The 27,912-nt window shown below is 41.3% G+C and overlaps 1 protein-coding gene across 3 annotated transcripts; it reads right to left on the minus strand.

Annotated features, from left to right (window-relative positions):
* Positions 1–1,058: 1,058 nt before the first annotated feature.
* Positions 1,059–27,912, minus strand: KBTBD2 (kelch repeat and BTB domain containing 2). 3 transcript variants are annotated; one of them, XM_050783281.1, is made up of 4 exons: positions 27,618–27,912; positions 12,695–13,201; positions 7,960–8,125; positions 1,059–3,767 (listed from the first exon to the last, which is right to left on the minus strand). In XM_050783281.1, the coding sequence occupies exons 2-4, from the start codon at positions 12,862–12,864 to the stop codon at positions 2,232–2,234; spliced, it is 1,872 nt and encodes a 623-aa protein (XP_050639238.1). In that variant the 5' UTR covers positions 12,865–13,201; positions 27,618–27,912; the 3' UTR covers positions 1,059–2,231. The 3 variants fall into 3 exon arrangements, with proteins under 3 accessions (XP_050639238.1, XP_050639236.1, XP_050639237.1); XM_050783279.1 differs by lacking the exon at positions 27,618–27,912 and adding an exon at positions 25,275–25,612; XM_050783280.1 differs by lacking the exon at positions 27,618–27,912 and adding an exon at positions 24,718–24,892.

Raw genomic sequence — 27,912 nt, forward strand, 5'->3', positions numbered from 1 at the left:
TTTGAATTTATCTGCTTTAATTCAACAGTTTTATCACCAACTATACAGTGTGCTGTGCTACACTGCAGGGGCATGCAGCCGTAAAGAAAATCAACACTGATCATTTTGTAGAAAAGCATGAAGACTAGTAATATTCATTTATTTTATCTTTTAGAGATGGAGTCTCAGTCTGTCACCCAGGCCGGAGTGCAGTGGCACAATGAAGGCTCACTCCAGCCTTGACCTTCCAGGGTTAAGTGATTCTCCCACCACAGCCTCCCTAGTAGCTGGGACTACACGCCACCATGACAATTTTTTTTTTGGTACAGACAAGGTCTCCCTATATTGCCCAGGCTGGTCTCAAACTCCCAGGCTCTAACAATCCTCCCACTTGGGCCTCCCAAAGTGCTGGGATTACAGGCATAACCCACCACACATGGCCAAAACTAGTAATAGTCAATAGAATGATCAGTACAATTAATAAGATCTAGGTACAAGGTAGTTAAGAACATGAGAAAGGATACTTTTCACTTCATGGTAAGACATGGTTATCAGGAACCATTCTTTAAAAACTGCCTTAAATAGCTCTTGAGACAGCTGCAAGTAAAGCTGGGATAAAGAAACCATTCTGAGCAGCATGAATAGCATAAAAAAGCATAGCAAAAGCCTAATCAGAAGATAAGGCTTATGGGAAAACAATGCAAGATAGGGCTGTAAAGATAATTTAAAGCCAAATTAGAGAGAGCCTTAAATGTGGTAAGGAATCTGGACTTCATTCAGTAGGCAGTGGAGAGGCAGTTCAAGTCTATAAACACGATCAATTATGTGCTCTAAGAAGAAACCATTTTGTTTGAGGTGAGGTTCAGGCATCATCTCAAGCTTCTAAAGATGGTGATCAGAATCAGATGATTCTAACATGCCAGCAGGGTAGAAAGACACTAGTCTAAGGAAAGCCTATGCATATCTCTCAATCTTTATCAAACAAAATTTGGAAGAAACCACCTGTAACTAGCTAGGCTGACCTAGTAAAATCAAAATTTAAAAAGCAGACCATTCCCATAACGAAAGAAATATAGATATTGAATATATACAATTTATTTAATAAATTAATGTCATTCAAAATACAGTGCCAGAACATGATGCAGTTGAACATGCTAGTAATGTTTGTCATGAAGCACCTGTGCTCATGTTAGATTGGCGGCGCCCCACTACTGCTAGTGGTTCCTGGGATTAATGCCAGAGCAGCGCTAGTTATCTGCTCTTCTGCACAGCTAGTGCAGAGAATTCCTGAACAGTTCACCTTACTAATCCTAACCCCCACACGCACACAACAGGTTAAAAAAAACACACCCTGACAGCTAACAGATCTATACACAATCACTCTACAGTAATGCTTGTTATTAAATTAAGATGTAATGACCTGGTTAACCCACTCTAAATCTTGAAGATGGAGAACTACATCAGCAGCAGGTAGTTATATGCATGAGCCAATGTTAACATAATACAGAAAGTGGAGGCTTTTACTGATTAAAGCTCCACGCAGACCCGCACAATGAGGGGCTGGCAATTCTTACTGCAAGCCCAGCAACGTAAGTCCACACCTGGTAAATGACCAGCTGACCGGAAGACCTGTATTCTAGATAGACAAGTATAAGTTAGTGAAAAGAGAATACATGCACCTAATAGTATAGTTAGACTGATCCTGCAGTCATAGCTTTCCCTGTGTAATACCATAAAATTATGGAAGATCTTCCTCAACTAGAGTATAGGATTTAGACGTTTCTATACCAACATGGACATTAGTGTTAAGTGCAGTTGAATTAATTACACTGAAAACTGTATTCCAGGACTTCAGAACAGAAGCACGGAAATGAAATACACATACTAAAATAACCTCAGCACAATTTGTGATATACCACACTAGGAACAGGAAACTACTTTTATAAATGAACTTTTTGAACTGTACATACACAGGGCTAACAATGTTAGATAATCCAGATTCTTATACTCTCATGATTACACATAAAGTTTCTCAATTATTGAATAATCTATTTCATATTATGGAAGCATATCTTTCTGTAAGACTCACTGATATATATTATACTGATGCAAATATTAAGTAGGGCATAAAAATAAAATTTATCAAAGATAGATTTTTATGTAGTCATATTTAGTTCTTTCATAGCCTCTTTTGTTTAGCAAAGAAAATGACAAAGCACATAACTCAGGCGTGCACTCCCTGAACTTCCCAACTATACAGGTGGTAGTGCGACCATTTCTCCATCCAGTTCAAACTCTTCTGTCCCATCCGTTGAAAAAAGGTAAGTTGGTGGTTTCCATGGAGACTCTTCAAGGCAGGATGGATAGAGTTTCCCCACAGTGCATCGAAAATCTCTCCCCAAGTCCCACAGTACACGTTCAGATATATGCTGCCGCAGAGACCACCGGTCAAGTTCCAGGTCATATTGGTAGGTGACGTATTTAGCTCGCTCATTTAAATGAGTTTCTCGCATAAACACACATAGAGAATTTGAGATCACAACAGCTCTAACACAGGGGTCAGAGTACCTCTTAGCAGGGATGTTGGCTGCCATTTTCCACTCATTTTTATTCACGTCATAAATTTCCACAGTTACTGAAGACCCATCTACAGTGCCAGAGGGGAGTCTTATGCCGGAATTTGTAGCAATATGCAACCCTCCAATATAGAAAATTTTATCACCAAAAGCTGCAGCTGAAGCAAAGGACCTACTAGTCTGTCTCATGGCCATTTCTACCCATGAGTCAGACCTTGGAAAATAACAGTACATGAGGTTCAGTGTCATCACGTAAATGCAGTCATGAACCACGACTGCTGCACTCCATTGCCAAGCACAAGGTAAAGGGCTTACCATCGTCCACTCATCTTTCTCAGTGTCGTATCTTTCTACGGTCCTCCGATTAAGTTCTCCACCTACGCTATCTCCTCCAATTGCATAGATATAGCCTTCACAGCAAACCAAAGATGGCTTTATGCGGACAAAAAGCATTGGGGTCTTTGGAAACCAGGTATTTTGCTGTGCATCAAACCAATAAAAGCAATTCACAGTTCTGAAGGCAGTCTGAAGTTTGCTTGTTTTACTGTGATTTGTTTTTGTGTTTTTCAGAGGAACTTGACCCCCTGCTATGTAGATATCATTATCAGGTGTTACAACAGTCCCAACTTTATGCAAATCAGCTGGCGGGCTACATAGCTTGTAAACTTTTTCTGCTTGGGGGCTGTAACAGACAGAAGAGTAAAGACTACAAGGATTTTCTGAAGATGCTTCAATGAAAATCATCATTTCCTCTTTAGTCATCCCAAGTCTTGGTTTGAAAAACTTGGGCATGGACTTATACAGACCTTGAACCACCACTGACTTATCATTGGGTGGCAGACCTTGAAACCAAGCTCTCTGTGTTACTTCTGAAAGTGCATCAATTCTGATTTGGCTAAGAACAGAAGACAAATACTGGGATCGTGATTCTGTGTTATACTCTAGCCACAGCATAGCAGCTTCTCGAACGGTTTCTTCCTTTTCTACATTTAAATTGTCACTACTGAGAATGTCTATCAGTAGGTCATGTGACAGCTGCATGAACGCGTCCTGATGATACACAGCAGTGAACTTGTGCTCCACCATTCTTTTAGCACTCTGTTTTAATTCCTCACAACTGAAGAGATCAGCAAAACTCAACAATCGTACACAATTCTCTGCATTTATTTTTTTAATTAAATATTCTCGACAACGTTGTAACACATCTTCTACCTAGAAGGAGAAGGAAAAAAAACAGGCTGATAGGGCCAGGACAGACACATTTTACTTTTATGTAAGACATTAAGTATATTAATCAGACGCCCACAGTGTAATTTTTATTTTCAGATACACACATCTGGGCTAAGAGATAAGGTCTTCTGGTAGTAATAAAATCAGAAGACTATATAATTTTGCAGTAATTTTTCCTGCTCAGTGGCCTACTTAACTGTTCTATTTAGGAACCAGTAGTACAACAATAAACAGGTTCTTAAAAAACAAAACAGCCTTAAAGAATAGGCAAGGAAATTCATACATAAGTCATACTTTCCTAGACTTCATATATAATTGAGAGAACTATACGAAAAAATGTAAACAAATCATAGTATACAGAAAATTGTTGTTGAGTAACTGGATTCTGGTTTCCTCAACTTGGACGAGACAGTCACATAAAACCAGCAAATCATGCACAATGAGTAGTAGTTATTTGCCATTCTTATCTAGAGAGGTAAGTTATCAAAGCAACACGAAATAGACTTATGTGCAGTTATAAATTACCTATATTTAAATGACCCATCTTAGACACTGTAAGCTTCCTAGATTTGTTTTTTCTTAAGAAGGTAGATCTCAGTTAAATCAGGTGTGCTACCTACTATATTTATGCAGCATCATAGTGATTAACAAGAAACTGTTTACACTGAGAAGTCAGGTTGCTTGGATTTAAAGCTTAAAAGGTTGCTTGGATTTAAAACTTAAATTAGCCAATTAAACTACTTATTAGGAAAGAAGTTTCAAATCTCTAAAGTTCAATTTTCTCTTATATAAAATGGGGAAATAACGGTTATCTACCTCAAATGAACACTGCAAGGATCAGATGAGAATATATGTAAACTATTAGTACAGCATCTGGTACTGAAACACATGATCACTTCATGTGGTTGATAGTGAAAGTCACATTGGTAGTCACAGAATGCCCCATCTCAGGCTTGCCAGGGAAACACAGTCTAAGAGGCAGAGTCCTGTTTTGCATTTGAGCAAGCAGATGTAGTATACGGTTTTCATTAAAATGGCAGAAAAAAACTATAAGGAGCAGTGTCAATATTTACAGTAACAAAGTATGCTGGGATTAGATTTTCTTAAAATTCCTTAATGCCTTAAGAATTCGAGAAATGCCTGCTTTTAAAAGAAGGACCAATAAAGAATTAGCTGGGTGTGCTGGTGCATGCCTATGATTCCAGCACTTTGGGATTATAGGAAGGAGGATTTATTGAGCCCAGCAATTCGAGATTGCAGTGAGCTATGACCATGCCACTGCACTCCAGCCTGGGCAACAGAACAAGACACGTCTCTAAAAATAAAAAGTAATGACAACTCGCAAGCTATATAAAGACAGTGCTTACAGTAAACATTTCTCCCTTTTAAGTTTGGAATTACTAGCGCAACAGCAAGCTACCCAAGCCTCAATTTCCCCAGAGTTGTGGGTAGAGTAGGACACTAACAATAAGGTTAGTGGTAATAATGAGTAAAAGTTGGTCATGTGTTGTAACTCACACCTGTAATCCTAGCACTTTGGGAGGCCCAGGTGAGAGAACCGCCTGAGCTCAGGAGTTTGAGACTAGCCTGAGCAACATAAGATGACCTTGTCTCTACAAAAAAATTAAAAAATTAGCCAAGTGTGGTGATGCACGTCTATAGACCCAGCTACTCAGGAAGCTGAGGCTGGGGACAACTTGAGCCCAGGAGATCGAGGCTGCAGTGAGCTGTGATCTCACCACTGTGCTGCAGCCTGGACAACAGAGCAAGACCCTGTCACACACACAAAAAAGAAGTAAAAGTTGAGTATCCCTAATTCAAAAATTCAAAATACAAAATGCTCCAAAATCTGAAATACCCTGAGTACTGACATGACACTCAAAGGAAATACTCACTGGAGTATTTCAGAGTCTAGATTTTTAGATTAGGGATGCTGAACTAGTAAATATAATGCTGCAAATATCCTAAAATCTGAAAAAATCTGAAATCTGAAACTGGCTGAACTGGATTTCTGGTCCCAACCATTTTGGATAAAGGTTTTAATCAACCTATGGAAGACTAAAAAGGAAGGAAACTACATAAAGCGTGAACTGAGTTCTGGTTTCCAGAATTACACCCAGGTGTTGGCATTCAACCAGTGTCATGCATATTCATTCAGTGCATATTTATTAAGTACTTAACAAATATCATGAACAGTGCTCTCCAAATTTAACCTTTGGTCTAAAGGTTCTCCCTTTGAAGAAGCTTTGTGAAATACAACGGTATTCCAAAACAGGAGATGAAATGAAGAAAAAACTTATATTCCTCTTAAAATTTAAAAAGAGAACATGATGGGGAAATAAAGAGTAAAACAGTTTGTCATCCATAAATATATCAGCCATCACTTGTTTTGTTTAAATACTTCTCCTTAATTGCTCAATATGGTCACATAGCCATTATAAATATTTATCATAATTTCCAAGTTTTCTGTGAAAAATAGTATCATGAAAAATTAGTACATCTAAGCTCTAAGCAAAAAAAAAAAAAAAAAAAAAAAAAAAAAAATCGAAACACTTAAATTTAATAAACACTGTTAAAAATTACTTTAATTTGGCTGGGGGTGGTGGTGGCTCATGCCTGCAATCCCAGCACTTTGAGAGGCCAAGGCGGGTGGATCATTTGAGGACAGGAGTTCCAGACCAGCCTGGCCAACATGGCGAAACCCCGACTCTACTAAAAATACAAAAATTAGCCGGGAATGGTGTAATCCCAGCTACTCGGGAGGCTGAGGCAGGAGAATCACTTGAACCCAGGAGACAGAGGTTGTAGTGAACCAAAGATTGTGCCATTGCACTCCAGCCTGGACAAGAGTGAAACTCCGTCTCAAAAACAAATTACTTTAACATGAAATCAAAATTCTCAGGTATGTTAGGCAGTAAAACACACAAAACCAGTATAAAATTTTCACCTATCTCTTTTATTAACAGATTTACATTCCCATCACAAAACTACTTAGTTTACTGGGTAATCAAATCCTATCGTTTTTCGCTTACACATTTTATTAAAAAAAAAAAAACCTTTTACCTTCTAAAATACGTTAATAAAGAAGTTACATACATAAAAGACATTACTGGCCCAGGCATGGTGGTTCAGGTCTGTAATCCCAAGGCTTTGAGAGGTCAATGCAGGAGAATTGCTTGAGCCTGGGATTTCTGAGACCAGCCTGGGCAACACAGTGAGATCCTGTCTCTATAAAAAATAAAAATATTGGCCGGGTGCAGAGGCTCACGCCTGTAATCCCAGCACTTTGGGAGGCCAAGGCAGGCGGATTACGAGGTCAGGAGATTGAGACCATTCTGGCTAACATGGTAAAACTCCGTCTCTACTAAAAATATTAGTTAAAAAAATTAAAAATAAATAAATTAATTAATTAAAATAAATAAATAAAAAATTAGCCAGGCATGGTGATGGGCGCCTGTACTCCCAGCTACTCGAGAGGCTGAGGCAGGAGAATGGCATGAACCCAGAAGCGGAGCTTGCATTTGAGCCGAGATCGCGCCACTAGACTCCAGCCTGGGCGACAGAGTGAGACTCCGTCTCAAATAAATAAAAATAAATAAATAAATAAATAAATAAATAAAGTAAATAAAAATACTAGCTGGGCATGGTGGTGAGCACCTTTAGTCATCCCAGCTACTCAGGAGGCTGAAGCAGGAGGATCACCTGAGCCCATGAGTTCAAGGCTTCAGTGAACCATGACTGCCAGTGCACTCCAGCCTGGGTGACCAAACGAGACCCCGTCTCGAAAACATAAATAAATAAGGTTTAACAATGTTTCCTCACAAAATAAACCACATAATAAACCAGTAAGCCACAACTCATGTATGTAACTGAGGAAAAAAATGCTTACCTGTAGGCTGAGCACAGTGGCTCACACCTGTAATCTCAGCACTTTGGAAGGCCAAGATGGGTGGATCACCAGATCAGGAGTTCAAGACCAGCCCGACCAACATGGTGAAATCCCGTACTAAATATACAAAAATTAGCGCCTGTAATCCCAGCTACTCAGGAGGCTGAGGCAGGAGAATAGCTTGAACCTGGGAGGTGGAGGTTACAGTGAGCTGAGATCGCGCCACTGCACTCCAGCCTGGGCAACAGAGAGAGACTCCGTCTCAAAAAGTATCTATATGCTTACCTGTAGGAAGCAAGCTGTTTCATAAAGCTGTTCTACAGTACTGTCATTCATTGCCAAGTTACCCGTGTATGCGTAAGTTATTATTATCTGTAAGGTGGCAGCATCCACATTCCTCAGGTGTACATGGGTTTGTTTGCTTTCACTTAGTCCACTCATAAACATGGCCCTACAGGGGAGATGGAGAAAATAAAGTTGTAAGGGTTTTGTGTAAAACAAATGTAGAGCTGAAAAGAACAATTAGACAACAAGAGGTGTTCATTTAGGATATTTACTTATAAGTGAACCTTTTTTTTGTTTTTTGAGACAGGGTCTTGCTCTGTCCCCCAGGCTGGAGTGCAGTGGTGCGATCATGGCTCACCGCAGCCTCGACCTTCTGGGCTCAAGCGATTCTCCTCAGTCTCCCAAGTAGCTGGGACTACAGGCATGCATCACCACTCCCAGCTATTTTTTTTTTTTTATTTTTAGTAGAGACGAGGCCTCCCTATGTTGCCCAGGCTGGTCTCCAACTCCTGAGCTCAAGCAATCTTCCTACCTCAGCCCCCCAAAGTGCTCGGATTACAGGCATGAGCCACTGTGCCTAGCCAATGAAATTTTTAGGGAGACAGATACGAATAAAATCCAGTCCCAAAGATATACCAGACTATTCCATCATGCCATTTTGAGTGAAAATCTCAAAATTCTATTTACTCCTTATATTCATACCATGAAATAATATTCAGCAATTAAAGGAAACTAAGTATTAATATATACTTTAACATAAATGAATCTGAAAACATAATGCTCAGTGAAAGAAGCCACATAGAAAAACCATATAGTGTATGAGTCCATTTATATAAAACGTCCAAAAAAAGAAAATATAGAGAGACAGAAGGTAGATTACTAGTTCCTTAGAACTGTAAGAATGGGGTTTGTGACTATAAATAGACACAAAGTGATGAAAATGCTCTAAATTTAGATTGTGGAAATGGTTATATAACTCTGTAAATATACTAAAATTCATTTAATTATACACTTAAAATGGGTAGATTTTGTGGTATGCAAATTACATCTCAATAAAGCTGTTAAAAATTCATTTACTCAAACCATTATCTAAAAATATGCAGGACACTTTCCTAAAAATCTATTATATACAGGAAATCATGATGGAAAGGCAACTGGCATGATGAAGAATACAAAGTAGAATGCCCATATATAGGTAAGAGATGAAAACAGGGGAGAAAAGCCTCTGCATGTAGCGGTCAACACTGAGTGTCACAACAGTCACTAATTTGGCCCCTCAAGGACAGAGATGAAGAAGCCATTCAAAATGGATAAAACGGGGTAGAACATAAGAAGCGATTGTTCAAGGGGCATAGCTTGAACATAAGGGCTTATGCAGGAAACCAGAAAATGAATGGGAAAAATGGAGGGCAGTTAGATCACAGAGGGCCTTTAAATGAGACAAGAGAGTCTGAGCTTTTCCTTGTAGATAGTGGGGAAAACCAAAGGGTTTCAAGTCTGAATTTAGCACGACAAAATGTAAGTGATAAATGTAGGATGAATACTCTAAGCTGACAGGCTATTCAGAGCTAAAAGCTAGAGACAGGAAAACTGGCCATGATGCTATGACAATAATATACCTAAGAGGTAAGAAACTGAGTTACACTGGCAGAAATGAATACAAAAACCACTATAGCCGGCGCTTGGTGGCTCACACTTGTAATCCCAGCATTTTGGGAGGCCAAGGTGGGCGGATCATCTGAGGCCAGGAGTTTGAGACCAGCCTGGCCAACATAGTGAAACCCCATCTCCACTAAAAAATACAAAAATTAGCTGCATGTGGTGGCAGGTGCCTGTAATCCCAGCTACTCAGGAGGCTGAGGCAGGAGAATCACTTGAACCTGGGAGGCAGAGGTTGCAGTGAGCCAAGATCGACCCACTGCACTCCAGCCTGGGTGACCAAAGTGAAACTCTGTCTCAAAAAGAAACAAACAAACAAAACCCACTATAAAGAGCCAACAGGATCTGGTGATTTTCTTTTTCCTTTTCTTTTTTTAAGACGGAGTCTCACCCTGTCGCCCAGGCTGGAGTGCAGTGGTGGTATCTCGGTTTACTGCAACACCCAACTCCCAGGTTCAAGCGATTCTCCCACCTCAGCATCCCAAGTAGCTGGGATTACAGGCGCCCGCCACCACGCCCGGCTAATTTTTTGTATTTTTAGTAGAGACGGGGTTTCACCATGTTAGTCAGGATGGTTTCAATCTCCTGACCTCGTGATCCACCCACCTCGGCCTCCCAAAGCACTGGGATTACAGGTGTGAGCCACCACGCCCAACCAGAAACAGCAAATACGTAATTTCATAATACTGAAACAGGCTGAAGTACCACAACAGAAGAAGTGCTGAGTAATTCTCAAGCAATTCTCTCATTTTGGGTCTATAATGAACTATACATGTTACCAAAAAATATTAAAACTATTATTCAGGGGTACCTACTAATTCTTGGTGGGACAGACAGAACTGGTAACTCAAACTACAAAGGAAGAATGTATTTAGTTCAGAAGGCAAAATCTCTAACATTAAAGATGTGTAGGAGCATTACATGTAAAGATCTTGAAATCTACAATTCTGGGAGCGGAATCTAGTTGAAGAACACTTGGGAAATATCCTGTGGATATGAGACTGTCCCAGGCACAAGATTTTAATGATGGGTGGCTTTAATCCCAAACACATATTGAACTATTTTATTTATTTAATAAATATCTGATTTGTTTTAGGGATAATATACAGTTATCCCTTGGTATCTGTGGGGGACTGGTTGGTTAAGAAATTTCCCAGACTTGGCCAGGTACAGTAGCTCACGCCTGTAATCCCAGCGCTTTGGGAGACCGAGGCGGGTGGATCACTTGGGGTCAGGAGTTTGAGACCAGCATGGCCAACATAGTGAAACCCCGTCTCTACTGAAAACACACCAAAAAATTAGCTAGGCATGGTGGTGTGTGCCTGTAATCCCAGCTACTTGGGAGGCTGAGGCACAAGAATCGCTTGAACCTGGGAGGCAGAGGTTGCAGCGAGTCGAGATAGCACCACTGCACTCCAGCCTGGGTGACAGACTCTGTCTTTAAAAAAAAAAGATTGTAGGCACAGCAAAGGCAACAACTGGTATTGAGCCTTAGCTTTTGAAATCGTCATGGGATGTGTTAGGGAATGTGAAGTTTCTATACCTTCATATAAAGTAAGTCAGCCCTCAAAGTTCAAATGAAATCTGTCCTGTCTACAGCTGCCATTAAAGAACAGTAGAACAGGCGGTGCGCAGTGGCTCACGCCTGTAATCCCAGCACTTTGGGAGGCCAAGGCGGGCAGATCACGAGATCAGGAGTTTGAGACCAGCCTGACAAACATGGTGAAACCCCATCTCTACTAAAATTACAAAAATTAGTCGGATGTGGTGGTGCGCGCCTGTAATCCCAGCTACTTGGGAGGCTAAGGCAGGAGAATCACTTGAACCCAAGAGGCAGAGGTTGCAGTGAGCTGAAATCGCGCCACTGCACTGCACTCCAGCCTGGACGACAGAGCAAGATCATCTCAAAAAAAAAAAAAGAACAGCAGGACCAAACTCACTAATGATTGCTGCTTATGGCTGTTAATATTTGTAGTAGAAATATACTGGTCCACATTTAATTCACCTTTATTCTTTCTGTCCCTTTCAAATATTAAGTCAAAATTACCTAAAAGCAAAGAACAAATTAAGCAATTTCTATGCTTTGGCTTCTATTCTGCTCAGGAAACGTACAACAAAGATGCAGAAGATCATAAAAATGTAAAGTTAAGCTTTATGTATCTGTATTAGCAAAGAGTAACTAAATTCACTTCTACATTCAGAGGCACAGAGAATACCAACAATGTTACTAGTTATTAAATATTTAAATCTGGCAAAGAGTCTAGTTAGTATAAAGAAATATGACAAATGGTAATAGCAAAGAGTGAGAAAAAATACATTTCGTAAAGAAAAGTCTTAACGAGGCCGGGCGCAGTGGCTCAAGCCTGTAATCCCAGCACTTTGGGAGGCCGAGACAGGCGGATCACGAGGTCAGGAGATCGAGACCATCCTGTCGAACACGGTGAAACCCCGTCTCTACTAAAAAGTACAAAAAAAAAACTAGCCAGGCGAGGTGGCAGGCGCCTGTAGTCCCAGCTACTCGGGAGGCTGAGGCAGGAGAATGGCGTAAACCCGGGCGGCAGAGCTTGCAGTGAGCCGAGATCCGGCCACTGCACTCCAGCCTGGGCGACAGAGCAAGACTCCGTCTCAAAAAAAAAAAAAAAAAAAAAAAAAAAAAAAAAAAAGAAAAGTCTTAAGGTATCTAACAGCACCAATTTTTACTCTCTAAAAGTTACTATTTGAGCCTATGATAACTTGTCAGTTTAAAAACAGGGATCACTGTTTTCTAAAGGTAGCATTTTAAAACCTCAAAGTATAAATTATCCCATTTTTCTTTCTCTTTTAATGGAAAAAGAATATTCTAAACTTTTCCGCCTTCCCAACGTTAAAACTTTACCTTAACACATTTCTTGTATTCAAACCTTTATAAAACTTCTTTCATGTGTCCCTTACACATGCAAGAATGAGATTTGCCAAGTACTACATCATCTGAACAGAAAACTTAAGCAAAACTTAAAAACAAAAATTGAGATGTGGCTTCTTAAAAAATTAAATAACATTTCAAAGAATTTCCATTTAAAACATTAAAAGTACTTACCTGAAATAAGAGCTACATGTTGCAAGAACCATCTTATGACAAGGGAATTCAGTGCCCTCAACAATTAACACTATGTCAGTAAACAACTGCTGTTCATAAAACAGTTTCAACTGTTCCAACAAGGACACAGCATATTCAGTATTGATCTGCCTCTCGTCTTGAGTGGACATGACTGTATTCCATTAATATCTCCAGGAACAGATTTAAAAAGTCCGTCTTACTAATGGAAGGTCAAGTGAATACTTGAGAAATAAAGGAGAAACCACTTGCTGTTATCTGCAGCATTCAGTACCAAGACTGACACATTTCACTAATGAGTAATATCTTGTTACAGACTTAGAATCACTCCTAGGTCATCCTGTATTAATTAGGTTCTTCAGAGTTTTTCAACACAGTCTGCAGACATTGTGCTCAAATCTGCAATTGCGCAGCTCATGAGTGAAAGAGAAAAATACACGAGGTAGATTTTGTGGCAACATCCTATGTTCAGTGGATCCTGTGGAGTCACTAAAAAGAAAGAAAGTTAAGTTGTAGTATCTAGGCCAGTACAGTTTTAGAATATAACGTTTAAAATGGCAGCCTTAAATAGAAATCATGTTTATTTGAAGTTCAACTTTAGATATTACCATAAAAGCGAAACATGACAAAAATGAAGATCCTTAGTCTATATTTAAAATTAAAAAACAGAAGAAAATTACCAGTTGTAATTTCAAGGTAACTTTTGCTTTCTATACAAAATATAACTGTCACAGAAAATAACGAATACATGAATAAGTACACATTTTTACAGCTCTTTCAAAATAGATAAATTACCAAAGCCAGATCTCTTATATGGTAGCAACAAATGATCATAATATATAAGAAAAAATATTTTTTAAAAAACTCTGTTCCCTTACATAGAGATTTCTCATTCTCTGAATATATTTTAAATACATTCACAAAGTCTTCATATTTAATTTAAACTATACGGTAAATAGATTCAAACTGTTTATTCTCAAATTTGCCATTCAATTCAGTAAGAGAAGTATATGTAATCTGTTTCTTTGAAGAGTGGTTCTTTCCTAGGAATCTTTACGAATAAGAACATATAATTTTACTTAAAAAAAAAAACATAAAATGTAATGGATATATGTTTCTACCCAGAATACTCCGTATTACACAAATATGAATGTTCTCCAAATTAATATGTAAGTTTAATTCAAATCCAATCTAAATCCTATATTCAAGGGATTTATCTGGAAGAATACACAAAAGTTGCTAAGATATTTAAAGAAGGCCAAGTTTTTCATGATTCTTATGAAAATATTAAATCTATTATAAAACGCCCATAAACCCAAGTACACATAAGAAACTAGATATGACTGGCCGGGCACGGTGGCTCACACCCGTAATCCCAGCACTTTGGTAGACTGAGGTAGGAGGATCACAAGGTCAGGAGTTCGAGACCATCCTGACCAACATGGTGAAATTCCATCTCTATTAAAAATACAAAAATTAGCTGGCTGTGGTAGTGCATGCCTGTAATCCCAGCTACTCGGGAGGTTGAGGCAGGGGAATTGCTTGAATCCGGGAGGTGGAGATTGCAGTGTGCCAAGATCGCACCACTGCACTCCAACTGGGGCGACACAGCAAGACTCCGTCTCAAAAAAAAAAAAAAAAAAAGAAAGAAATTAGATATGATAAAGATAAATATGGTATTTCAAATTAAGCTTTAGTCATACTGCATACCATTCATCAAAAAAAAAAAAAATTCCAGCTGAATAAAAATTTATTTGGAACTCAGTATTCACAACACATGGCAAAGGAATTACAAATCAGGAAAAGAGGAAAATCCCAAATAGAATGCTACTAATATGCTAACTATAAAAACTACCACCTCTTTTTTCACCAACTCTTAAGATGACCCTTGGTTACCATAATGAGAAATGACTCCATCATTAGAATCACTAATATTTTTTCTCACAAAATACCATCCATTATGTCAAAGAGAATATCACATATACTTCCTGACAAACTATACTATTACAGTAACTGCTAACTTGATATACAGTCAAGTTTCCAACCAAGTTAACTGTGAAAGTAACTAAAACAGGTGCAAAGGCAGAGTGAGACTCTGGGTCATTTAAGGTAATAACTTTGCTCTTCCAGAACTGCATGTTACACTATAAATCTGAGTTCTACTATTATAATCTCTAAGGCAAATAATACTTAAAATCACTGGCTATTTCCACACATTAATAATGCAACAAGGCATAGTGTTGTTGAGGGTGTGGAAAAACAAGCATTCTTACACAGAGGAGTAAGCTGATACATACCCACAATTCCTTATTCAAAACTCTTGACACAAGACACGTTCCACAATTTAGACTTCTCCAGATTTTATACAAGTATTGTGACACATGTACCCTATATTATAAAACCCTCTCAAGAAGTCTCAGGTAGCAATGGATAATCAAACATATTATCTTTGCTGAGGGAACTATGAATGGTGTGAAAAATAAAGACTATATATAGCCTCATGTTACTTCAGGTCAGGTTTTACCAGCGAAGTTTTTTTTGTTTTGTTTTAACAACTTGATTTTTCAGAGTTTTTTGAATTTTAGAATTGCAAGTATCATAGAAAATATAGTATCTGACACTGGAAATGCTTAATACCAATCTAATATATTAATCCTACTTCTAGAAATATATTTTACAAAAATATATGCATTAATAAAGTAAAAGTCCTAATCCCAGTAGCTAGACTCAAAATTGTCCCCATCCATGTTTAAACAAGGTAACAGCAACTGGTGGTCAGGGCCAAGACAGACTTAAATCATGTCACTAGACCCCAGAATTTCCTGCAGGCTACCTGTACAGGCTCACTCTGGTCATTTCATTAACTATATAATAAGATGATTTTCTGCAGTGATTTTGGGGACGCCTCATTTATGACTGGGTTTTGCTAGATTTGATTTTTTATCGTATCCATGAAACTGTATTAAAACAAATGAAGTCTGCTTCTAAAAAATTACAAAGTCATTATACTCATTAACACAGCCTTATTAGATTCCCCTATTTCCCACTCTTCTTTTGTGATCCAGGATACGTTTTCTTCCTGGAGAGGTAGTCTACATAAAAGTTACTTTAAAATAGGCAGAAAAAGAAAGTCATTCAGATATGACACTAAGTAAATAAGTGCAATTAAAAATAAATTTAAGGCCTGGAGTGGTGGCTCATGCCTGGAATCCCAGCACTTTGAGAGGCTGAGGTTGGTGGATCACTTGACGTTAGGAGTTGAAGAACAGCCTGGTCAACATGGTGAAACCCCATCTCTACTAAAAACACAAAAAAATTAGCTGGACCTGGTGGCACGTGCTGTAATTCCAGCTACCCAGGAAGCTGAGGACAGGGAATCACTTGAACCTGGCAGACAGAGGTTGCAGTAAGCTGAGATTGCGCCACTGCACTCCAGCTTGAGTGACAGAGCGAGACTCTGTCTCAAAAACAAAACAAAACAAAAAATAATAAATAAAATTAAGTAGCTCACCCCTCTGGGAGTATAGACTTCAAAAGGTATTAACTAAAAATATGAAAGCTTGGCCAGGTGTTGTGACTCACGCCTGTAATCCCAGCACTTTGGGAGGCCGAGGAGGGCAGATCACTTGAGGCCTGAGGTCTGGAGTTCAAGACCAGCCTGACCAACATAGCAAAATCCTGTCTCTACTAAAACTACAAAAATTAGCCAGTGGCACATGCCCGTAATACTAGCTACTCTGGAGGCTGAGGCTGCTTCAGGCTGAGAATCACCTGAACCCGGGAGGAGGAGGTTGCAGTGAGCTGAGATCACACCACTGCATTCCAGCCTTGGCAACACAGCAAGACTCTGTCTTACAAAAATAAAAATAAAAATGTGAAAATGTGCAAAGTTTAGGATGATCAACCAACAATCTTCAAATGCCCACAACACAAACATTTTCTGTAAAAGACTCCTTCCCTCCTAAAAACAAACCTTGAAACCAATACCCTAAATCCTCTGAAGCATTTCAGCATGTACCATATTACCAACCGATGGGACATATTTTACATTTTCTCTTTTCAATAATTATATTTTGTGTATCATTCTATATCTAAAATCAGCATCAAAACGTCACAAACCCTGTTATCTGTGGAAGCTAGCTTCCCCAGATTAATTCTCAGGCATCAAGCAAACTGCTGACTTAATTTTCTTTGCTGAATGAATGGCTACTTAAATTTAATTCCACAAAAGTTTATTGAATACTAAGTGCCAATCATCGTACTTTACATACTCGGATTGAGAGAAGCCAAACACTAAAGCTCCAAAACACCAAGGGCTTTTAAAACTCTTACTACAGGCCGGGCGCGGTGGCTCAAGCCTGTAATCCCAGTACTTTGGGAGGCCGAGACGGGTGGATCACGAGGTCAGGAGATCGAGACCATCCTGGCTAACACGGTGAAACCCCGTCTCTACTAAAAAAATACAAAAAAATAGCCGGGCGAGGTGGTGGGCGCCTGTAGTCCCAGCTACTCGGGAGGCTGAGGCAGGAGAATGGCGTGAACCCGGGAGGCGGAGCTTGCAGTGAGCTGAGATCCGGCCACTGCACTCCAGCCTGGGCGACAGAGCGAGACTCCGTCTCAAAAAAAAAAAAAAAAAAAAACTCTTACTACAGATCACAGCCAAAACTACAGCTGTCATTCAAAAACATGGTGTTTTAAAAACGAGCTATTCTAGACAAACTCAAAAGCCAAGAAGCAAGCAAATGAGTGAGGCAAGCTGGGTGTAAGAAACATTTTTCTTGAAATGTAGCTATCTTGATATTTTACTTCCAAACTTTTAATAGAGACATGAGTGCAAGAAATTTTACTCTTCACCATAAGAAAAATTGTAGTACAGATAAAATAAGCAAAGGTATCTGGTGCTCAGCCCTACTACAGTGGATCACACAGGAGAAAGGAAAAACATTGAAGACCTATTTAAACCTTCTGGATTTTATTAATATACGCAATGATTACCTGGTTTTTACAAAATAAACTTTTGGCCAGGTGTGGTGGCTCATGCCTGTACTCCCAGCATTTTGGGAGGCCAAGGCGGAGGGTACCTTGAGGCCAGGAGTTCAAGGCTGCAGTGAGCTATGATCATGCCACTGCACTCCAGCCTGGGCGATAGCTAGACTCTACCTCTAAAATTAAAAAAAAAAAAAAAAAAAAAAAAAAAAAAAGGTTGGGCACAGTGGCTCCTGCCTGTAATCCCAGCACTTTGGGAGGCTGAGGTGGGCAGATCACCTGAGGTCAGGAGTTTGAGACCATCCTGGCCAACATGGTGAAACACCATCTCTACTAAAAATACAAAAATTAGCCTGGTGTGATGGTGCGTGCCTGTAATCCCTGCTACTCAGGAGGCTGAGGCAGGAGAATCGCTTGAATCCGGGAAGGGGAGGTTGCAGTGAGCCGAGATTGCACCACTGTACTCCAGCCTGGGCAACAAAAGACTCTGTCTCAAAAACATAAAAAAAAAATAGTAATAGTAATAAAACTTCAAAAGGTACACTACTCTCTCTTCTCATAACAAAGACAAAATATTTTAGGCTTTGGGAGCCATAAGGTCTCTATCCCAAAGATTTAACTCTTGCTGCAGCCTGAAAGCAGCCAAAGACAATATGGAAACAATGTTATTTCAATAAAACTTTATTTACAAGAATAGGTTACAGGCCACATTTACCAACCTCTGCTTTATTTTAAAAAATTTCTATTTATATATATATACATATATATATACACACACACACACAGACACACACACTTTGATTTTTTTTTTAAGAGACAGGATCGCACTATGTTGCCCAGGCTGGTTTTGAACTCCTACGTTCAAGCGATCCACCTGCCTCAGCCTCCCAAAGTGCCAGGATTACAGGCGTGAACCACAGTACCTGGCCTTACACTGCTTCTTGATGAAATATTTAGTTGATGAAATATTTAATCAGTGACTAAAATACATACCTCAAGTTGTTTCTGCAAGAAGCATGTTTCTCTTCAGATCACAAAAACAAGGAAAAGCACAAACTTTAAATTCTTGAATAATGAATTAAATATAATTAATATAATCTGCATAGATTCCACTTTTCTTCTCAACCAAAGTATTCTAACATCTTTTACCTAGTCACACAACTGCTTTCCCCAATTCCTGCTAATTCCACGGAACTTCTGAAACATGTTCTTATCTAGTGTGAGTACCCTTTAATTAAGGTTAAAAAAAAAAAAAAAAAACCAACATCTCTCCCCAAGATAATGTCAAATAAAAATCCATAATGAGAAACGGCTATTCAAAAACACTTAGATTACTTTGGGAAATCCCTGTTACATGCCACAATTCCTGGTATCAGGTGCTTCCAGATTAATAAGAAAGTCCTATATTCTAACACTAATCATTAGAATATATTCCATAGTAAAAAATGCTAACCAGCATAGGAATTAAATCAGTCATGCATAAAATTCAGAATCTATTTAATAAAGTGCAATATACTTTGACATAAAAAGTGTACATATTCTTATTCCTTAAGTCCTGGGCTCAATTCAGTGTTTTTGACTGATTTGCTTGATCGCACAGAATGGCAAAGATAAGGTTAAAATGTTATACACAGGATGAAATCCTCTCCTCCACTGTCTACACGTATTTTTTTTTTTTTTTTTTTTTGAGACGGAGTCTTGCTCCGTCATCCAGGCTGGAGTGCAATGGCGTGATCTAGGTTCCTCCACCTCCATCTCACAGGTTCAAGCAATTCTCCTGCCTCAGCCTCCTAAATAGCTGGGATTACAGGCATGCACCACCATGACCGGCGAATTTTTCATGTTTTAGAGATGGGGTTTCATCACATTGGCCAAGCTGGTCTCAAACTCTTCACCTCAGGCGGTCTGCCTGCCTCAGCCTCCCAAAGTGCTGGGATTATAGGCAGGAGCCACCATGTCCGGCCTCTACCCACTGACTTCTACGAATTATTAGGGGACAAAGTCCTATTTATTTTTAAATCCGACGACTTCCTACAGAAGTCAAAAATTTATAAACTGATTGAAAACAAATGCTTCTAATACATTTTCTCTAGGACGTCCAAGTCTCCAAGGTTCTACTGAGTGAATTCCACCACATAAAAGTTATGAAACATTGTTACTAAATGATTGTCAGGATTAGGTCAGCAATCGATAGTAACATATACAATTCTACTTAAAAATCTGAAACTCTTCCCACAGTAAATTATTTCTAGAGATGACTTAAAGTATTGGGAGGATATTGAAAATACTACGGCATTTTATATCAGAGACCTGAGTGTCCTTCGATTTTCATACCCCAAAGGGATCTAAGAACTAATATTCCACTGAAACCAAGAGACAACTGTGTTTCTATTCAACAAATTTAAGTTGGTTGTCTGAATTCCTCACTTAACTTTCCTATAAAATAACAGTATTAAAAAGAGGTTTAACTTTTCACTGTAAGCAGCAAAATATGACCGAAAGTGTATCAGCAAAGAAAATTTACACAAAGCAAATACTACTTTAATACTCATAAAGAGATAACAGTGACAGTGAATTTGTTTTACAGATTCTGATTATTAATATTAAAGGATAAGGAACCAAGATGAAAGGTATGAAATGTTGAAATTTTAAAAAATCCCAAATACTTTAAAGTATCAGAGGTTGATGGCAGTGTTTTGGTTTTTTGAGGTGAGGTGGGGGGGGGAATGATAGATGTCTAATTTCACTTTGAAACCAAGTATTCATTCCTAGAGGTGTGTACTTTGTAGCATCCTCCCACTGAGTAGCCTGGAAACACAAATAGAAGCAAAGCAAACTTTTCCAATGTTAACCAGGCAGAATATAGAGATCGAGGAACGAATAAAGGATTAAAGAACTATTGAACGTGATAAAGAGACCAATCAGCAATTAACTGAGCTGTGGATGAAAAAGGAAGAAAGGATAAAAAGATGGGAAAGACGCTGCTAGCAAGGCCTGCTATAGTAAGTACAGTAGTAGGTACAAAGTTTCCACTGGACAGGAGTTTTAGTGATCTATTACACAGCATGGTGATCATCGCAGTTAACAATAATATATCACATATTTCAAAACTGCTAAAGATTCTAAATGTTCTCACACAAAAAAGTAGATGAGGTGATAGATGTTAACAGCCTGATTTCATCATTCCTCAATGTGTACATAGATTGAAACATCACATTGTAGCCCACAAATACATACAATTATTATTTGCCAACTAAAAAATAAAATAAATTATATAGTAGGAATGAAGGATAGGTCTCCCCCCAGGAACGGCAGTGCGGCTATAAATAATTCACCTGTAGGAAGCACATTCAAACTGTACATTACTAACTTAGGGATTGCTGCATCTCCCAATGCTACAAATGTTAACAGAGAAGATTAAAAATGTTTTTTGGAAAAGATCCAAGTCATTCTCCATGGAGGTCAACTGTTGAAAAAAAAAAAAATTGAGTACAAACCCAAACTACTTGGGTTAAAGCTCCAGTTCTGCAACTTAATAGTTCTGCGGCCCTTTGTAAGTTATTCTCTATGCCTCAGTTTGCTCATCTATAAAATGGGGTTAAAAGTAGAACTCTCAATGAATTGTTTTAGGGTTACATTTCATACTTGGTTCAGTACCTGATACATAGCACTACTACATAAATATTCGAAATTATTTGTATTAACCCACCCACTGGTGAAGCTTTTGTAGCACTTTCCCAACTCCTGGATTCCCCACCTACACCAGGTCTAAAGATTCCAATTTCAGCCGGGCGCGGTGGCTCAAGCCTGTAATCCCAGCACTTTGGAAGGCCGAGGCGGGTGGATCACGAGGTCAGGAGATCGAGACCATCCTGGCTAACACGGTGAAACCCCCCCTCTCTACTAAAAAATACAAAAAACTAGCCAGGCGAGGTGGTGGGCGCCTGTAGTCCCAGCTACTCGGAGGCTGAGGCAGGAGAATGGCGTAAACCCGGGAGGCGGAGCTTGCAGTGAGCTGAGATCCGGCCACTGCACTCCAGCCTGGGTGACAGAGCGAGACTCCGTCTCAAAAAAAAAAAAAAAAAAAAAAAAAAAAGATTCCAATTTCAAGGTCTCAGCACTCTCTTTTTATTCTGTCTAAATGGTATTTTACATAAGAGAAATCCAATGTTCTTAGAGAATATTGGGGCTTTTTTGCAAACATTTGACATTTGAAATCTGAATTCAGTGTTCTAAAATAATAAGATTTTTTTTTCTTTTTTCCTTTTCTCACACATTATATTTTGATGGTACAAATAATGAAACAAACTAGCGCTTAAAAGAGACTAATCTTGAGAAGGCTGATGTCAGTGTAAAAAACTAAATCAGAGTCCAGGAAGGCACCAGTCATAAAACAAACCTTTCTTTATTTCAATGAGATAGTTTTCTCCTTAGGAAGGACAAGAGATCGGCGCTAGAAACAGTATGCTTTCAAGTTATCAAAACAACCATGACAGTTGAGAAATGTCTGGAAAAGACCATTTGGTCTTTAGATTGTCAACTGCTATACAAACAGAATTTTCTTGGAGTTGTGACAGGCATCAATTAAAAAACAAACCAAAAAAAACCAAAAACCTGGCCTTTTGAAGAATCTATCAAGTTTTAAAAATTTCAGCATACTCGCAGTGAGCCGAGATCGCGCCACTGCACTCCAGCCTGGTGGACAGAGCGAGACTCCGTCTCAAAAAAAAAAATTTTTTTTCAGCATAGCCTCACTTACTCTAGTCACATTCAGAGCTTAGGTCTCTTCCTCTGTGTTCTCTTTCCAATCACACTGAGAGATGACATGGCTCCATCAGGTTAATTATGCTCAGCACTCTAAGTAAATTCAGGTCACAAGTATAAGCTATACTATATTATGATTAATAAGTTATTTCACTTCTAAAAAATTAAACAAGAACATAAAGGCAATGCCACCTGTGATACAATAATTATGAGTATAGTATGTCCTTTTATTTTGGATATCACTTTTCCTTTTTCCTCTCAGCTCTGCACAGTGACTTAAGAAAGCTGGGGAAAGGTGGCCAGCGTGATGGCTCACGCCTGTAATCTCAGCACTTTGGGAGGCCCGGGCGGGCGGATCACGAAGTCAGGAGATCAAAACCATCCTGGCTAACTCGGTGAAACCCCGTCTCTACTAAAAATACAAAAATTAGCCGGGTGTGGACTACTCAGGAGGCTGAGGCAGGAGAATGGGGTGAACCCGGGAGGCGGAGCTTGCAGTGAGCCAAGATCGCGCCACTGCACTCCAGCCAGGGCAGCCTGAGCGACAGAGGACACTCCGTCTCTTTGAAAAAAAAAAAAAAACTTACTTTAGATGGGCCAGAAGCGGTGGCTCACGCCTGTAATCCCAGCACTTTGGGAGGCAGAGGTGGGCGGATCACAAGGTCAGGAGTTCGAGACCAGCCTGACCAACATAGTGAAATCTTGTCTCTACTAAACATACAAAAATTAGCCGGGCCTGGTGGCACACACCTGCAATCCCAGCTACTCAGGAGGCTGAGGCAGGAGAATCGCTTGAACCCCGGAGGCGGAGGTTGCAGTGAGTCGAGATCATGACACTGCACTCCAGCCTGGTCAACAGAGCGAGATTCCATCTCAAAAAAAAAAAAAAATTACTTGAGATCAACCTGTCATTTCTAATACTGAGTTATTTAAGTATCACTTGGTCTATTGAAACTCTACAAAACTGAAAACATTAAGCTAACAACTTCAAAATTTTCACTCATATTTTACGACACCAGAACCAATCCTTTTTCCTGGCCTTAGGAAAGTGGGCAAAGAGAAGAGGGGAAGGGAAGGGGGACTCTTTTTTAAATGTGTAACATCTTTGGAAAAACCAATGTATCATTTGGCTTTTAAGACTGCATTCAAGTTTCTAGGAATTTACCTTGCACATTTAATGTTCAATGTTTAGGAATGAAAAGCTCGACATTTCTACCAACCAGAAGAAAATCTATGGAGGAGCATGGACATATGTACTGATACCTCTATTCCCTCCCATCTCCTTACATGCCCTGTGAATAACATAAGTTAACAGATTTTATAATGCTTCTTATGGGAACAAAAAAGGGAGTAGAGTTATAGCACTCATGAAGTCTTCCTACAAAACTGTGCAAAGAAAACAGCACTATGTGGAAACGTGTGGACTACAGAGCATGCTCAACAGAAAGGCCACAGCACTCCAGAGTTACTGACAGAAGACAATCTCTTGAGGATTCCAGGCCCCAACCTAAAAGGGCTTCAATAAGCACTAAGCCAACAGAAGATCAAAGGGAAGAAGTAAGCTTAGTTATCAGCCAGATGGAAAGAATAGCAAAATTCCACATCATCGAGATTGGAAAACAACCGACTGGCTTTTCAATTTACTTTAGGTCAGAAAAAACAGTCGGGAAAAAAAGTCCTTATCAAAGGTTAACCAAACTAAGTCATTCACAATTACAAGGGATCTAAGATCCATACTACTCAAATTCGGCAAAAATGTACAACTCAGAGGGAAGCGGGGGAATCCCTGTTAATTAGTTGCCTCGATAAAAAGAAAATATCCTTTTGGTCAGTGCACAGCGTTGATAGGGTTTCGTTTCTGAATGCCTGAATGCTCAGTGAGCCCGACGTACAGATTCATGTATAAACAACACGTGACCAGTCCGGTCCCCTACGTCTTCAGGAGGCTAACTGACACAGAAAATAGTTCACACAAACATCCCTTCTTAAAGTTCGTTTGTATTTTGAATTATTTTCCTGTTTTCACTGGTAGGCGTCACCGTGGTAGCCCGTGGAACGGACACTCCTCTACCTTTTGAGGCAGGTGAAGAAAGAGTTCTTAGATAGCTAAGCCCAGGGGAAAAAAAAACGTTAACTCAAAATAACTACTCCACATCATACTAAGACATTTTTCTATTTCCCGGTTTCTCAATTCGTAGGGAGAGGGAGGTGGTCGAATTCAAGGAAGTCAAAGATTTCACAAAGTAAACACGTACACAATTTTCCGTTTCAAAGGGCAGTTTCTGCTTTCTTTTTTAAGTCGATATAGCCCGCAATAGGAGCTCTGTTCGTCTAGACCTCTCTTGGTACTCAGATGTACCGGGGGGAAACACAGAAGGAAACGGGTGTCCCCCTTCGGCCCACCATGTCGCGAACACGTCGCGAGTCTTTAAGAGAAACAGCACTACTTCGGTAAGGGCGGGCGCGAGCCGAGGCCAGGGCGCCGCCCGGGAGCCCCGCGGCCGCCGAGGCGCCCGGTGCCGGGGCCGGAAACGCCCAGCGAGCTGCGGATCGGGCCGCCCCTTCCCCGCGGACCGGCCCGGAGCCCCGCCGCCCTGGGGCCGCCGCGGGATGCGGAGGGCGACGCCGGTCGGCCGCGCCCCTCCCCCGCCCGCGACGGAAGCGACTCCGGTTTGAAAGATGCCGCGGCCGCCGCCCCCCACCAGCGGAGCCACAAAGGGCCGAGCCCCCTCCCGCCACAGCCCTCCTCCCCGGCCCCTCCACGGGTCGCCGCGGGCTCCCCGCCCGCCCGATGCTGGCGTCGCCTGCTCACCCGCGTCCCTCGGTCTTGAGGGGTGAGATCCGGTCCAGCCGGCGGCCCCGTCCACACTGGGCCCCTCCGGCGCGGCGGCGGGGGCGTGGCCCTCCTGCCGCGGCCTCGACCGGGGTCTCGCCTCCGCCTCCGGCCGAGAAAGGTTGGCGCCGCCGCCTCTTCCTTCCGGTTTCCCCTCGCACCCTCCCTCGCTCGGTCAGTCCAACGCGGAAAGCAGCGTCCTCTGCGGGCGCCGCCGCGCGCTCCTCAGGGCCCGACCACCGCCAGACTCCTCCCCCGGGAGCCGCGGCGCCCGCCCGCGCCGCCTCGTCAGCCCGGGGCCGCGAGACGCCGGGCCCGCCGCTCCCGCCCCGCCCCCGCCGCTCCCGCCCCGCCCCCGCCGCTCCCGCCCCGCCCCCCCCCGCCGCGCGCTCTCGCCCCCCGCCGCGCGCTCTCGCCCCCGCCCGCGGCCCGGGAACGCGCGGGCAGCGGACCGTTGGCCCGCCTGCGGCGCCCGCCTTCGCCACGCTGCCCTCCCGCCTCGCGCGCGCGCGCCTGTCGGCACTAGCGGCAGTTTTGCAGTTTCCCGGGTCCTCGCGCCTGTCCCCCGCCCCTCCCTTACTCTAGCTGCCCCCGCCCTTTTCCTCTGCCGGATACCACCGGAAAGCCAAAACAATTGGGGCCGCGCAGGCGCGAAAAAGGAAACGGAAAGAGCAGGAAGGGTGGGGGCGGCGCGAGGTGACGGGAAGCGTAATTGAAGGGGGTTCCCGGGAAAGGTCACGGGAGAACCCTAGAGGGGCGCGTGCACGGCAGAAGGGCGCTCCGAGGAGCCGCGGCAGCCGAGGCCTCGGGCTTAGACTGGCGGATGGAGAGGTCCGACAAGTTCATTGATAGGAAATATAGACAGCAAAACACCAATTGTTTTGCCGAAGGAGATGTTTTACCCCTTGGAATTTCCCCTGAAATACAGATTTTTGCAGGCTGGCTCGGAGAGTGGGAATGAGTAGGACTAAACAATACCAGCCCGGGGGCAGGAGAAAGTTGAGGCGTTGGGCGGGTCGCTTTGTTCCCGCAGCACGTCTTCTCCAGATCATGCCCTCCTCTCTCCGGCGCCGCTTCGGCTTTTTCCGAGGCTAAGGAAGAACTCAGAGCAGCACCCGAAAGGGCCCTCAGTTGGTAGAGGTTAGGGGAAAAAGGAGAGGCGTCTGGGTGCGGACGGCAACCCCGGCGTGTGAAGCCTTCCGTTTTGTGCTGCAATGCAGTGACTGCACCGCAACCCCCCGAGTTCCAAAAGAGCGCCTTCAGCGTTGCTTCACAAAGCGAAGCGTTTGTAGCAGCAGCTAATGGCTGTGGCCCGTGCTGGTTTAGTTAACTTGGCACAGCTTGCTGGCAGGCAGGCTGTAAATTTGCTCTCTCATTTGCTAGAAGCTATTCGTGGATCAAAAAATTGTCAGAAATGCCCACACAGACTCCACCTACCTTCCTAACTTACAGTCTTGGCACAAGCCCAATCTAGAGAATATAGATGACTAATTATAATCTGAAAGGCCATACAGTACATTACTGAAGGGAGCCTCTTCCTGTAAACTAGGCTAGATCAACTGAATGCACACCAAGATGCGTGTTATCAGGAACTACTGATAAAGGATTGTTTTACAGTAGAATCTGGAAACTACATTCAACAAACCTTTGAGTTTCCAGCATGCTACCACTGTACTTAGTCTAATTAAATAGTTAAGTGGTATGATATCAAAGAAGCCATACAAAAGATTAAAGTCTTTTAAAACACACTGGAGTACCTACTTTGTGCCAGATTGGGTTTGAGATGCGGTCTAAACATGCAGACGACAATAACAAATGATACCTGTGGCAAGGAGTTTGTATTCATCCTGTGGGCAACAAAAAAGGCACTTAAGATTTTTAATCAGTAGAATATCTTGATAAGATTTTAGAGAAAAAATTCGGAAGCATGGTAGATAGTAGACTGGAAGCAGGGATACTAGTTAGGAGGCTGTTGATGCAGTCCAGACATGAGTTGGAGAGAAAGTCCAAACTAACAGTGTCAGTGAGAATGGCGAAGCAGAGATAGATTTGAAAACTAGCCAGCTATGATAAATAAGACTTGATTACCTAGAGGATGAGGAGAAATAACAAATCAAGGATAACTGAGTTTTTTAGTTAGGGTGATTAGATGGTGTTATCAGTGACTATAAGAGGAGTAATGAATTGTGAAGATGAAAAAGGACTGAAAGATGTCCTTTTAACGGCTGTACAGTTAGGAATGTATTTGGGCCCACATTTTTTTCGAAAAGATTCCATTATAATAGCTTAAATAAGACCTCAAATCTACAGGTAGGTCGTTACCTTTGTTGGTTCAACAGCTCAAGAACAACAGGGCCATCATTTCTGTGATTCTCTTGACGTTAACTTCATGGTTGCAAGACGGCTGCAGCAGTTTTAGCCTTCGCACCTTTGTTCAAGGCAGGAAGAGGGGAAAAGGGGTGGCTTCCACCATCCATGGTCTTTTTTTTTTTCTTCAGGAAAGTGAAAGCTTTCTCAGGATACTACATCTCCCAAACTCAGCAGACTTCCACAAACATCTCATTGTCTAGAATTGTAATTTGGCCACCTATAAAGATTACAAAAGAGAAAAACACTG

Source organism: Macaca thibetana, chromosome 3, assembly GCF_024542745.1.
Source record: "Macaca thibetana thibetana isolate TM-01 chromosome 3, ASM2454274v1, whole genome shotgun sequence".
In the NCBI taxonomy this organism is placed as follows: Eukaryota; Metazoa; Chordata; class Mammalia; order Primates; family Cercopithecidae; genus Macaca; species Macaca thibetana.